The 13,251-nt window shown below is 40.4% G+C and overlaps 1 protein-coding gene and 1 pseudogene across 1 annotated transcript in view; one reads left to right on the forward strand and one right to left on the reverse strand.

The window, feature by feature from the left end:
• The window catches only part of LOC147370571 (transmembrane protease serine 11E-like), a 57,309-nt gene that overhangs the window by 32,420 nt on the left and 11,638 nt on the right, over window positions 1–13,251 (forward strand). Inside the window, exons 5-6 of the mRNA XM_086405557.1 lie at window positions 7,733–7,896; window positions 11,968–12,006. Coding sequence (XP_086261683.1) covers window positions 7,733–7,896; window positions 11,968–12,006 — 203 coding nt within the window. The remainder of the gene's footprint in view (window positions 1–7,732; window positions 7,897–11,967; window positions 12,007–13,251) is intronic.
• On the reverse strand, window positions 221–4,914 carry LOC147370572 (acidic fibroblast growth factor intracellular-binding protein pseudogene; annotated as a pseudogene).

A 13,251-nucleotide genomic window follows, 5' to 3' on the forward strand; every position in this document is an offset into this window, starting at 1 on the left:
GCAGTGAAAAGGGGGATGAGATATATAACAATGATCCCTTTAAAGCTCTATTTTTCCAGATTACAAAAGCAATACAAAATTGTGTAAAATTCAAATAACACAAGATTACAAAAAAACAGAAAGCAAAAGTCCCCTCTTTAATAGTTTCATGCCCAGAAATAACACATCTTTTTTTTCCCCAAAGTCATGGCAACTTTATTGTCAGTGTGTGGCGGTGGCCTCAGTCATGATAGAGACACAGGAGGCAGCCAAGGAGGGTGGGAGGGTGTCCATGTAGCCCTCCCAGAGGGCCTGGTGCCGAGAGTCATCCAGGGAGTGGACCAATGCACAACACTGATTAATCATTCAACGGCCAGTGGTCTGGGCCACAGGGTTCCATGAACTTCTCCACAAGGTCCACAAACAGGTCTCTGACATGCTTATTGTGGGTCAGCTTGGAGGCCACATTCACCAGCCCCCAGGACCTGGCTTCCATCTTCGAAAAGACACAGAGCTTTCCCCAGAGGGCAGTTTGATCTCCTTCAAGTCCTGGAGACTCTCCTCCTCTAAGTCCACATCCATGTCATCCACCCAGGAGTCCACAACTCCGAGGGTCCAGTTCGAGAACATGAACTCAGCACAGAAGGCAAAATCCCAAAAGCTGAGAGACTGCAGTTTTTTCCTTCCCTGTCTCAAAGCGATTGTTGGCAAAGAAGACAATGGCTGCATAGTCCCTGGCCAGTCGCTCGAACAGGAGGAAGTGCTGCTGGGTGTTGTCGACCAGTTCAGTTCAGTTCAGATCAGTCGCTCAGTCGTGTCTGACTCTTTGAGACCCCATGAATCGCAGCATGCCAGGCCTCCCTGTCCATCACCAACTCCCAGAGTTCACTCAGACTCATGTCCATCGAGTCAGTGATGCCATCCAGCCATCTCATCCTCTGTCGTCCCCTTCTCCTCCTGTCCCCAATCCCTCCCAGCATCAGAGTCTTTTCCAATGAGTCAACTTTTATCATGAGGTGGCCAAAGTACTGGAGCTTCAGCTTTAGCATCATTCCTTCCAAAGAAATCGCAGGGCTGATCTCCTTCAGAATGGACTGGTTAGATCTCCTTGCAGTCCAAGGGACTCTCAAGAGTCTTCTCCAACACCACATTTCAAAAGCATCAATTCTTCGGCGCTCAGCCTTCTTCACAGTCCAACTCTCACATCCATACATGCTCACTGGAAAAACCATAGCCTTGACTAGACGGACCTTTGTTGGCAAAGTAATGTCTCTGCTTTTGAATATGCTGTCTAGGTTGGTCATAACTTTCCTTCCAAGGAGTAAGTGTCTTTTAATTTCATGGCTTCAGTCACCATCTGCAGTGACTTTAGAGCCCAGAAAAATAAAGTCTGACACTGTTTCCACTGTTTCCCCATCTATTTCCCATGAAGTGGTGGGACCGGATGCCATGATCTTCATTTTCTGAATGTTGAGCTTTAAGCCAACTTTTTCACTCTCCACTTTCACTTTCATCAAGAGGCTTTTTAGTTCCTCTTCACTTTCTGCCATAAGGATGGTGTCAACTGCATATCTGAGCTTATTGATATTTCTCCTGGCAATCTTGATTCCAGCTTGTGTTTCTTCCAGTCCAGCATTTCTCATGATGTACTCTGCATATAAGTTAAATAAGCAGGGTGACAATATACAGCCTTGATGTACTCCTTTTCCTATTTGGAAACAGTCTGTTGTTCCATGTTCAGTTCCAACTTTTGCTTCCTGACCTGCATACAGATTTCTCAAGAGGCAGGTCGGGTGGTCTAGGATTCCCATCTCTTTCAGAATTTCCCACAGTTTATTGTGATCCACACAGTCAAAGGCTTTGGCATAGTCAATAAAGCAGAAATAGATGTTTTTCTGGAACTCTCTTGCTTTTTCCATGATCCAGCGGATGTTGGCAATTTCATCTCTGGTTCCTCTGCCTTTTCTAAAACCAGCTGGAACATCCGGAAGTTCATGGTTCACATACTGCTGAAGCCTGGCTTGGAGAATTTTGAGCATTACTTTACTAGTGTGTGAAATGAGTGCAATTCGTTTGAGCATTCTTTGGCATTGCCTTTCTTTGGGATTGGAATGAAAACTGACCTTTTCCAGTCCTGTGGCCACTGCTGAGTTTTCCAAATTTGCTGGCATATTGAGTGCAGCACTTTCACAGCATTGTCTTTCAGGATTTGAAATAGCTCAACTGGAATTCCATCACCTCCACTAGCTTTGTTGGTAGTGATGCTTTCTAAGGCCCACTTGACTTCACATTCCAGGATGTCTGGCTCTAGGTGAGTGATGACACCATCGTGATTATCTGGGTCATAAAGATCTTTTTTGAACAGTTCTTCTGTGTATTCTTGCCACCTCTTCTTGATATCTTCTGCTTCCGTTAGGTCCATACCATTTATGTCCTTTATCAAGCCCATCTTTGCATGAAATGTTCCCTTGGTATCTCTAATTTTCTTGAAGAGATCTCTAGTCTTTCCCATTCTATTTTTTCCTCTATTTATTTGCACTGATCGCTGAGGAAGGCTTTCTTATCTCTTCTTGCCATTCTTTGGAACTCTGCATTCAGATGCTTGTATCTTTCCTTTTCTCCTTTGCTTTTCGCTTCTCTTCTTTTCACAGCTATTTGTAAGGCCTCCCCAGACAGCCATTTTGCTTTTTTGCATTTCTTTTCCATGGGGATGGTCTTGATCACTGTCTCCTGTACAATGTCACAAACCTCCATCCATAGTTCATCAGGCACTCTATCTATCAGATCTAGGCCCTTAAATCTATTTCTCACTTCCACTGTATAATCATAAGGGATTTGATTTAGGTCATACCTGAATGGTCTACTGGTTTTCTTCATTTTCTTCAATTTAAGTTCTGAATTTGGTAATCAGGAGTTCATGATCTGAGCCACAGTCAGCTCCTGGTCTTGTTTTTGTTGACTGTATAGAGCTTCTCCATCTTTGGCTGCAAAGAATATAATCAATCTGATTTTGGTGTTGACCATCTGGTGATGTCCATGTGTAGAGTCTTCTCTTGTGTTGTTGGAAGAGGGTGTTTGTTATGACCAGTGCATTTTCTTGGCAAAACTCTATTAGTCTTTGCCCTGCTTCATTCCATATTCCAAGGCCAAATTTGCCTGTTACTCCAGGTGTTTCTTGACTTTCTACTTTTGCATTCCAGTCCCCTATAATGAAAAAGACATCTTTTTTGAGTGTTAGTTCTAAAAGGTCTTGTAGTCTTCAGAGAACCGTTCAACTTCAGCTTCTTCAGCGTTACTGGTTGGGGCATAGACTTGGATTACTGTGATATTGAATGGTTTGCCTTGGAAACGAACAGAGATCATTCTGTCATTTTTGAGATTGCATCCAAGTACTGCATTTCAGACTCTTTTGTTGACCGTGATGGCTACTCCATTTCTTCTGAGGGATTCCTGCCCGCAGTAGTAGATATAATGGTCATCTGAGTTAAATTCACCCATTCCAGTCCATTTCAGTTAGCTGATTCCTAGAATGTTGACATTCACTCTTGCCATCTCCTGTTTGACCACTTCCAATTTGCCTTGATTCATGGACCTGACATTCCAGGTTCCTATGCAATATTGCTCCTTACAGCATGGGACCTTGCTTCTATTACCAGTCGCATCCACAGCTGGAGATTGTTTTTGCTTTGGCTCCATCCCTTCATTCATTCTGGAGTTATTTCTCCACTGATCTCCAGTAGACTATTGGGCACCTACTGACCTGGGGAGTTCCTCTTTCAGCATCCTATCATTTTGCCTTTTCATACTGTTCATGGGGTTCTCAAGGCAAGAATACTGAAGTGGTTTGCCATTCCCTTCTCCAGTGGACCACATTCTGTCAGATCTCTCCACCATGACCCGTCCGTCTTGGGTTGCCCCATGGGCATGATTTAGTTTCATTGAGTTAGACAAGGCTGTGGTCCTAGTGTGATTAGATTGACTAGTTTTCTGTGAGTACGATTTCAGTGTGTCTGCCCTCTGATGCCCTCTTGCAACACCTACCATCTTACTTGGGTTTCTCTTACCTTGGGCGTTGGGTATCTCTTCACTGCTGCTCCAGCAAAGCACAGCCGTTGCTCCTTACCTTGGATGAAGGGTATTTCCTAAACGCTGCCCTTCCTGACCTTCAACGTGGGATAGCTCCTCTAGGCCCTCCTGCCCCCGTGCAGCCACAGCTCCTTGGACGTGGGGTTGCTCCTCCCGGCCGCCGCCCCTGGCCTTGGGCATGGGGGTGTGGGGTAGCTCCTCCTGATTGTCGATCGGGGAGCCCTTCATTTCCTCTACCACCTTGAAGACTCGCTTAAAGTTGTCAGACTGTCTCCAGTAGCTCTTGAGGGTGATGCCGGTTTTCGTGCCTAAGTCATCCAGGTCTTTCTTGGTGCCCTTGGACAGATTCTTGCCCAGCGCCTCCCGCACGAAGGCCTGGTTAGAGGGAGAGTCCCTCTAGATGAACAGCGCCTATCAAAAGGGCAAGATCTGGAAGATGATCTGGTGCCGCAGATTTGGTGGTGCATGGAGCAGGTGCTCAAGCACATGGAAATTACTGTAGTGGTCCATGGTGTCTCTCTGGAGCATCGCTGCTGTGGCACCGGGCTGCTTCAGGATTCCCCAGCAAGCACACCCTCAGGGCCACCGCGCCACTCACCAAATCACTATCCAGCCAGAGGTGATACACATCCTCGTTGATGAGGGTCATGTTCCCCATGAAGATGTCCAGCTCGCTGGTCACAGTGACACCAAGAGCCCCAGTAGGAGGAAGGACTCTTTGGCCTGCATATGGCCACCCAACACATCTTGTTAGTAATTTACTTTTAATATTTTCCCAACGATTGCATACTGACTTAGCTGGCTATATAGTTTTTCACTACAAGTGTATGTCAAAATTGATTTAGCCATTGCCCTTTTGATGGGCACTTGGGTTGTTACAATATTTTTTTGATTTAAAGATAAAGTTAAGATGCTGTATGTATACATATCTCCTTGCACCAAAAGAGTGTATTTTGAAGATTAAACTTCTAAGAGTAGACATGCTGCATCAGAGAGGATAGATAATCAAATTTATAATAGATAAACCACCTTGCAAAAATGAATTCTAGTTGGTATTCCTACCTACAGTTTGGGAGCACAGAAGTTGATGCAGCATATGTGTGAGGAGTAAGATTCTTTGGGGTTCTGGTTCAAGATGGTGAAGCAGGAAGAAAAAAACTCATCTCCACCAACAGTGCAAGAGAGTTCCCTTCTCTCCACACCATCTCCAGCATTTATTGCTTGTAGACTTATGGATCACAGCCATTCTGACTGGTGTGAAATGGTACCTCATAGTGGTTTTGATTTGCATTTCTCTGATAATGAGTGATGTTGAGCATCTTTTCATGTGTTTGTTAGCCATCTGTATGTCTTCTTTGGAGAAATGTCTATTTAGTTCTTTGGCCCATTTTTTGATTGGGTCATTTATTTTTCTGGAGTTGAGCTGTAGGAGTTGCTTGTATATTTTTGAGATTAGTTGTTTGTCCATTGCTTCATTTGCTATTATTTTCTCCCATTCTGAAGGCTGCCTTTTCACCTTGCTAATAGTTTCCTTTGATGTGCAGAAGCTTTTAAGTTTAATTAGGTCCCATTTGTTTATTTTTGCTTTTATTTCCAATATTCTGGGAGGTGGGTCATAGAGGATCCTGCTGTGATTGGAGAACAGTGTGGAGATTCCTTAAAAAACTGGAAATAGAACTGCCTTATGATGCAGCAATCCCACTGCTGGGCATACACACTGAGGAAACCAGAAGGGAAAGAGACACGTGCACCCCAATGTTCATCGCAGCACTGTTTATAATAGCCAGGACATGGAAGCAACCTAGATGCCCATCAGCAGATGAATGGATAAGAAAGCTGTGGTACATATACACAATGGAGTATTACTCAGCCATTAAAAAGAATACATTTGAATCAGTTCTAATGAGATGGATGAAACTGGAACCTATTATACAGAGTGAAGTAAGCCAGAAAGAAAAACACCAATACAGTATACTAACGCATATATATGGAATTTAGAAAGATGGAAACAATAACCCTGTGTACGAGACAGCAAAAGAAACACCGATGTATAGATCAGTCTTATGGACTCTGTGGGAGAGGGAGAGGGTGGGGAGATTTGGGAAAATAGCATTGAAACATGTATAATATTATGTATGAAACGAGTCGCCAGTCCAGTTTCGATGCACAGTACTGGATGCTTGGGGCTGGTGCACTGGGACGATCCAGAGGGAGGGGAGGGGAGAGAGGAGGGTGGAGAGTTCAGGATGGGGAACTCGGGTATACCTGTGGCGGATTCATTTCGATATTTGGCAAAACTAATACAACATTGTAAAGTTTAAAAATAAAAAAATTTAAAAAATAAATATTACAAATTAAAAAGAAAAAAGAAAGTCCTAGCAAACAGCAAAAAAAAAAAAAAAAAAACTCATCTCCTTCCATGGAGTCACTGAATCTACAGACACAGAAGAAACAATTTTCTCTTAAAAAAAAAAAAAAAAAAAAAAACCCAAAGGTTTACCGAGTAACTACTGCACACTGAGCAAATGAGAAGAAAGTCACACTGAAGCAGGTTGGAGAGGCTGGGACACAATCTTGCCATAAATCCTATTCTGCCACACCAGGAAAAAAATCTCAAACCCAGAGATTCTCCCTGATGAGTGAAAAGTTTCAACCCCAAATCAGGCACCTCAGCTTTTAGGACCTGTACCTGGAGACAAGCTTCCAAAACATCTAACTCTGAAAATGAACAGGAGTCAAATGTTGAGATCTACAAAATTGTATCTATCTGGGAGATGGCTTTTAAAGTGCCCATGCACTTGGACTCACCCTCCTCAGATGCCCAGCACAGTGGCAGCCTATTGCACCCAAGCTGAAAGGGAACTGGTTGTGATTGTGAAAGAAGGGGTAGAGTATAGACTGAGAATGAGAAAGAGTAGTCAAGGGTGGTTCCAAAGTAGTAATTCCTTCAAATAATGCCAAGGCTCAATAACACTCTATTGTGGAAATAAAATCACGTGAAGTCAAGACTTGGTCAAGCTTTCTAATGTCTTTAGGATTAAGAGTTGTTTAGAAGAGCCTGAAGATTACTTGGGAGAAATCACTGGATTTAATTAATCCTGAAAGCCAAAGCCAGAGTTAGTTTCTTATTTACCATACATTTTATTTGATAATTTTGGATGGTTGACAAGAAAATTGTCTTTTGATGATAATAACTCAAGTATTTAACTAGATCCTGTGGTGGTAAGGAAGATCATAGGCTGCTAGCTGAAAGCCTGAGATGGGAGTTTTGAATGTGGCAAACGATAGGAATATTGTTGTTGTTGTTGTTCAGTCCCTAAGTCATATCTGACTCTTTGACTCCATGGACTGTAGCATGCCAGGCTTCCTGTCCTTCACTATCTCCTAGAGTTTGCTCAGACTCATGTCTGCTGAGTCGTGATGCCATCTAACCATCTCATCCTCTGTCACCCTTTTCTCTTCCTGCCTTCCATCTTTCCCAGCATCAGAAATATAGAAGAAAACACATTAGATCTTTTAAAATTGAATTTACAGATTTGTTCTGTGTGTTTGTGTTTCAAATGAGTTATAAAGAAAAAATAGACTATGATATTGCCATAAATCTTATTTGGAACTTAACCTTTTAAAACTGTATCTCTCTCTTTTTTTCTTTTTTTTTGGTCCACAGTCAAGAGGAACATGGAGTGTTGGCTCATATGCTGCTGATTTTTAGATTTCCTTCTACTGAGGACCCTGAAACCATCAATAAAATAATACAACATGTTCTACATGAAAAGCTGCAAGATGCTGTAGGACCCCCTAAATTAGATCCTGAATCAGTTGAAATTAAAAGTAAGTTTATCTCTTCTAATTCAATTCTCTTACATAGAATAACTTTGGTTTTGGGCACTAATCTTTAAAAGTTTTTGGATGTTTTTCATTATGGGGTCTTGCCACCAACAGAATACTTCTTTGGGACTAAATTGATCCAAATGAAGTTGTTAAAATTTTAATACTACCTTAAACTTACATCTCCTCTGCAAGTCTGTCATTAACTGGTGAGCCTGGATTCTTTTTCTATATTTGGCCTTACACTTTAGCTATAGAATCCAGTGAATGGAAAAAGTGGCTCTATGTGTTTATTCCTCTTCCTGTTGCTTACTTTTTATGTTCTGAGTGTGATGGCTTATATGCTACTGATTTTTAGATTTTGTGAAAGATTCATGCCATCAAATGTGATTTGAATGACATTTTCATTCAAATGTCATTAATAAACCTTATTAGCTTCTTCTCTCAGAGAAGGCAATGGCAACCCACTCCAGTACTCTTGCCTGGAAAATTCAATGAACAGAGGAGCCTGGTGGGCTCCAGTCCACGGGGACCCTAATAGTCAGACACGACTGAGCGACTTCACTTTCACTTTTCACTTTCATGCATTGGAGAAGGAAATGGCAACCCACTCCAGTGTTCTTGCCTGGAAAATCCCAGGGATGGAGGAGCCCAGTGGGCTGCTGTCTATGGGATTGCACAGAGTCAGACAATACTGAAGTGACTTAGCAGCAGCAGCTTCTTCTCTTAGGCCCTTTGCCAATGAAAAGTATATCATTTATCTTTTGGCAAAAATTATTTTTGGTATATTTTATAACTAACTTGAAAAATCTAAATTTTTTGATTTTGTCAGGGCAAGGGAACAAGATAAACAGTGATAGATCCTCAAAACTAGAAAGTGAAAAACATACAAGACCCTCAGGGGAAATATAAGATTGGTTAAAATCTCAGTCATATGCTATAGTACAGTGTTAGTCTCTAGAAATGGTGTACCAGCCACATGTATATTCTTAAAGTTTCTGGTAGCCACATTAAAAAAGTAAAAGTAAACATGTGAAATGTATTTAATTAATTTATGCATTTAACCCAATATAGCCAAAGTAGTACTATTTCAACAAGTAGTTCATATAACTGTCTACTCTTGAAATAATAATGTAACATATAATACATTGCATTCACAATGTAATTCATATTGACAAATAGTCCATGTAAACATTTTTCATGAGATTTGAAATTGATTGTATATTTTATATTTATAATGCACTTCAGTTTAGTCACATTTCAAGAGCTTACTAGGCACATGTGGCTGGTGAATAAAGTATTGGATATGGCAGGACTAAAACTACAGAATAAGGCACAAGTAGAAAGAAGGAATAAAAGTGCTAATATAAAAGCTGACAGATGTAACTAGAGACCAAACCTGGTGGTTAGTCCCTCTACTTGCTTAGAAAAGGAAGCCCACTAGTCAGGGCCAGCTATTAGTATGTAATTTGTGGGGCCCAGTGAAAAGTGAAAGTCTGAGACTCTTTTGAAAAGCAATTAGACAGTGCTGTAAAAGGTACTAAGATACATGATTTTTCTTAATTTGTCATGGTATTTTTATCTATTAATTAATGATATTTTAAATGAAAACGTGGAGAAGGAAATGGCAACCCACTTCAGTACTCTTGCTTGGGAAATCCCATGGACGGAGGAGTCTGGTGGGCTGCAGTCCTTGGGGTCGCTAAGAGTCGGACACGACTGAGTGACTTCCCTTTCACTTTTCACTTTCATGCATTAGAGAAGGAAATGGCAACCCACTCCAGTGTTCTTGCCTGGAGAATCCCAGGAATGGGGCAGCCTGGTGGGCTGCCGTCTATGGGGTCGCACAGAGTCGGACACGACTGAAGCGACTTAGCAGCAGCAGCAGCAGTAAGTGATAGAGTCAAAATTTTAAATTAATAGCATGAGTTTTGCTGATGACCTTTATATTGTGAAATGTCAATTTCAAATGCAACTATGAAAGCATTTAATTTTTATTTGGAATCATGAAAATTATACAACTGTATTTCATAGCTTATCCATGCATGCATCTTGGTTACCAGAACCAAAGAAATGCTAGAGAAGTCTAGCTCAACATTGTTTATTTCCTTTCTAGATACAGGTACATTTTACCAGTGCTCTCTACCATCAGCTTATGTGAGGAAGGACCAAAACATCCTTCTGTATCATTATTTTCAGCTAAAGCTTTTGGCTAATACAAAGAAGTAACGGGCACAAGAAAGGGTATGGTAGGTCCCTTAGTCATTTGTGTTTATTTGAATGCCATTACTTCTTTAGCGTTCTAAGCAAGTTCTGGTTCAAACAGAAAACTTGGCCTCCTGGGGCTGTCAGTAACCTCTGTTTATTTAGTGGTAGACATCACACACTATCTTGTACTCATTTTGAGTTTGCTGAACATTGTGGGTCCATTGGAATTCTTAGTTCATAGGATATCATGAATAACACATGCAAAAGGGGTAGCATGAATCCATGGACACATGGTATATATCTCCTCTGCCCGTGCCATACTCAATTATCCTGTCAAACTTCACTTCCAAACACAAATTATAGGAAACAATTATTACCAATTTCAACACAGTGAGCATTAAACCAAGTGCAAGGTCATGCTGAGCATAGGACTCGGTGCAGATACACAAGCCATGCATTCATGAAGTCAACTCTGTCAGTAGTATGTTAAAAAGAAAAGGAAGAAATTCAAAGAAGTAAATTTAAAGGTCTAATTGACTTTATTTAATGATTTATGGATTGGGCAGCACTCTGCCTTCGCAGACAGACAGGAACTCCGAGGAGCTATACAAAATGGAAGACTTTTATGGCCAGAAGAAGGCAAGAAGTTTTCTGGCAAAGTGGATTGTGTCAGGAAAGGGAAACTTTATTTGGGGGATGATGGGGGTCAGCAGACAGATTACTTCACTAGTGCTGACTAGGTAATTCCAGATTCACTGATTAAAAGTCGTATTCCTGAAATAGGTTGAAACCGCAATTAGGCTAGATGGTAAGTTTGGCTTACCGATGTGGGACTTAGCACAATGACTCCATTTTGAGTCTCTTATTTATTTTTGTAATAGTATCAACATGCAAAGCCCAGATTTTCTCTAGGAAAAGCTTGAAATAAAGAATATTGAAATAGGGAGACTTGTGGTGGTGTTTTTAAATATTTACTGAGAATAAATGGCCACTTCTTTGTTATTTTTTCATTTTCTCCAAATGTAGCCAGAATAAAGTCAGAAAAGTCTTTCTAGAAAACAGATTTTTTGTGAATCAATACTATTGAATACTAAAGAAATTAACATTATTTTTTTTTACATTTAGAAATCCTATCTTGCCATGTTCAAAGAAAATAGGTTCATTCATTAGAAATACTGAATCAGGAAATTTGAGTATTGAGAGTTTTATGTAACTATCGGTTGGTTTAGCATTTGGATAGGATTAGGATCTGATTGTTGAGCTAAGGAGCCCCTGGCTAGAGTTGAATGACAATTTGAGGATAAATTGTCTTGCTAAAACTTTGGCGAAAAGAAGACCAAGAAATGGACAGCATTGTTTTTCAATGGGAGTGAGAACTAATTTATGGACATGCACTAGGGTATGTTGTACAGACGGAACTACGCTTATGAGTTTGGTAAAACAAATAATACAAAACTGAAATAATGGTCAATTATTTAGGGAATAATACTGCGATTTAGAGTAAGATTTCCCCCCTAAAAGCTATGAACTACCTACATCCTATTTCCTGCTATAAAACTCAGATTCCTGGGTTTCAGGACAAACTCAGAATTACTGGGAAAAGGAAAAGGAATTTACAGTATAAAGATGCTCTTCGGGTGACTTTTAGCCACACTAAAGTTTAAGAAACTGTTCAAATCTCCCTTCTCCCCAAGAAAATGAATATACTATGTCTATGATAAACTGTGTTGCTTTTTGAAAGTTTTACATCATAGAGATACTATCTTTTAATGGAATCGAGCAAACTTTAGTATTTTAAGTACTCAGAGGCATTAGGAAATTCTGATGTGCAGATCCTGTTCTATTGACCATTTCTGTGTGTTTCAGAAATCAACAAGACAGAAACAGACAACTTCCTGAACAATTGTAAGTTTAACACATTTATTAAAATTGTATTACCTGAATGAATAAAGTTAATTCTAGATTATTTAAGTTTACTTTGTCAGTATTATGGGGTCAGAATAAAGTTTGATTTATGCACATCTCATGGTGTTTATCTTACCTCTAAAGTACCTTTTATTGCAAAAGGATAAAAACTAGGAGGATTTTGAAATGGATATATGGGGCCTGTGGCAGATGTGTAGTAGAAGTGAATGGTACAGTTGTTAAAGAAAAGGCAAAAATATTTCTTAATGTTCTGATTGCAGATATCTACAATATATCCTCATGAAAACTTTCTAAAGATTGTATAGAAGTAATTTGTACATCGATATTTTTCAGCTAAAGGCAGAAACTTAGTGCTACTCCACACTAAATAAAATCTTGATGTTATTCATCTCATATTATAAAAATTGCTGACAATTATGGGACTGGGGTTCTCCAAGCCAGGCTTCAACAATACGTGAATTGTGAACTTCCAGATGTTCAAGCTGGTTTTAGAAAAGGCAGAGGAACCAGAGATCAAATTGCCAACATCCGCTGGATCATCGAAAAAGCAAGAGAGTTCCAGATAAACATCTATTTCTGCTTTATTGACTATACCAAAGCCTTTGACAGTGTGGATCACCACAAACTGTGGAAAATTCTGAAAGAGATGGGAATACCAGACCACCTGACCTGCCTCTTGAGAAACTTGTATGCTGGTCAGGAAGCAACAGTTAGAACTGGACATGGAACAACAGACTGGTTCCAAATAGGAAAAGGAGTAAGTCGAGACTGTATATTGTCACTCTACTTATTTAACTTATATGCAGAGTACATCATGAGAAACGCTGGGCTGGATGAAGCAGAAGCTGGAATCAAGATTGCCGGGAGAAATATCAATGACCTCAGATATGCAGATGATACCACCCTTATGGCAGAAAGTGAAGAAGAACTAAAGAGCCTCTTGATGAAAGTGAAAGTGGAGAGTGAAAAAGTTGGCTTAAAGCTCAACATTCAGAAAACTAAGATCATGGCATCTGGTCCCATCACTTCATGGCAAATACATGGGAAATAGTGGAAACAGTGGCTGACTTTATTTTTCCGGGCTCCAAAATCACTGCAGATGGTGACTGCAGACATGAAATTAAAAGACACTCACTCCTTGGAAGGAAAGTTATAACCAAGCTAGACAGCATATTAAAAAGCAGAGATATTACTTTGCTTTGTAACAAAGGTCCATCTAGTTAA

The sequence above is a fragment of the Bos grunniens genome, chromosome 6 (assembly GCF_055505025.1).
Source record: "Bos grunniens cultivar Pamir isolate PY7600 chromosome 6, Bosgru_T2T1.0, whole genome shotgun sequence".
Taxonomy (NCBI): Eukaryota; Metazoa; Chordata; class Mammalia; order Artiodactyla; family Bovidae; genus Bos; species Bos grunniens.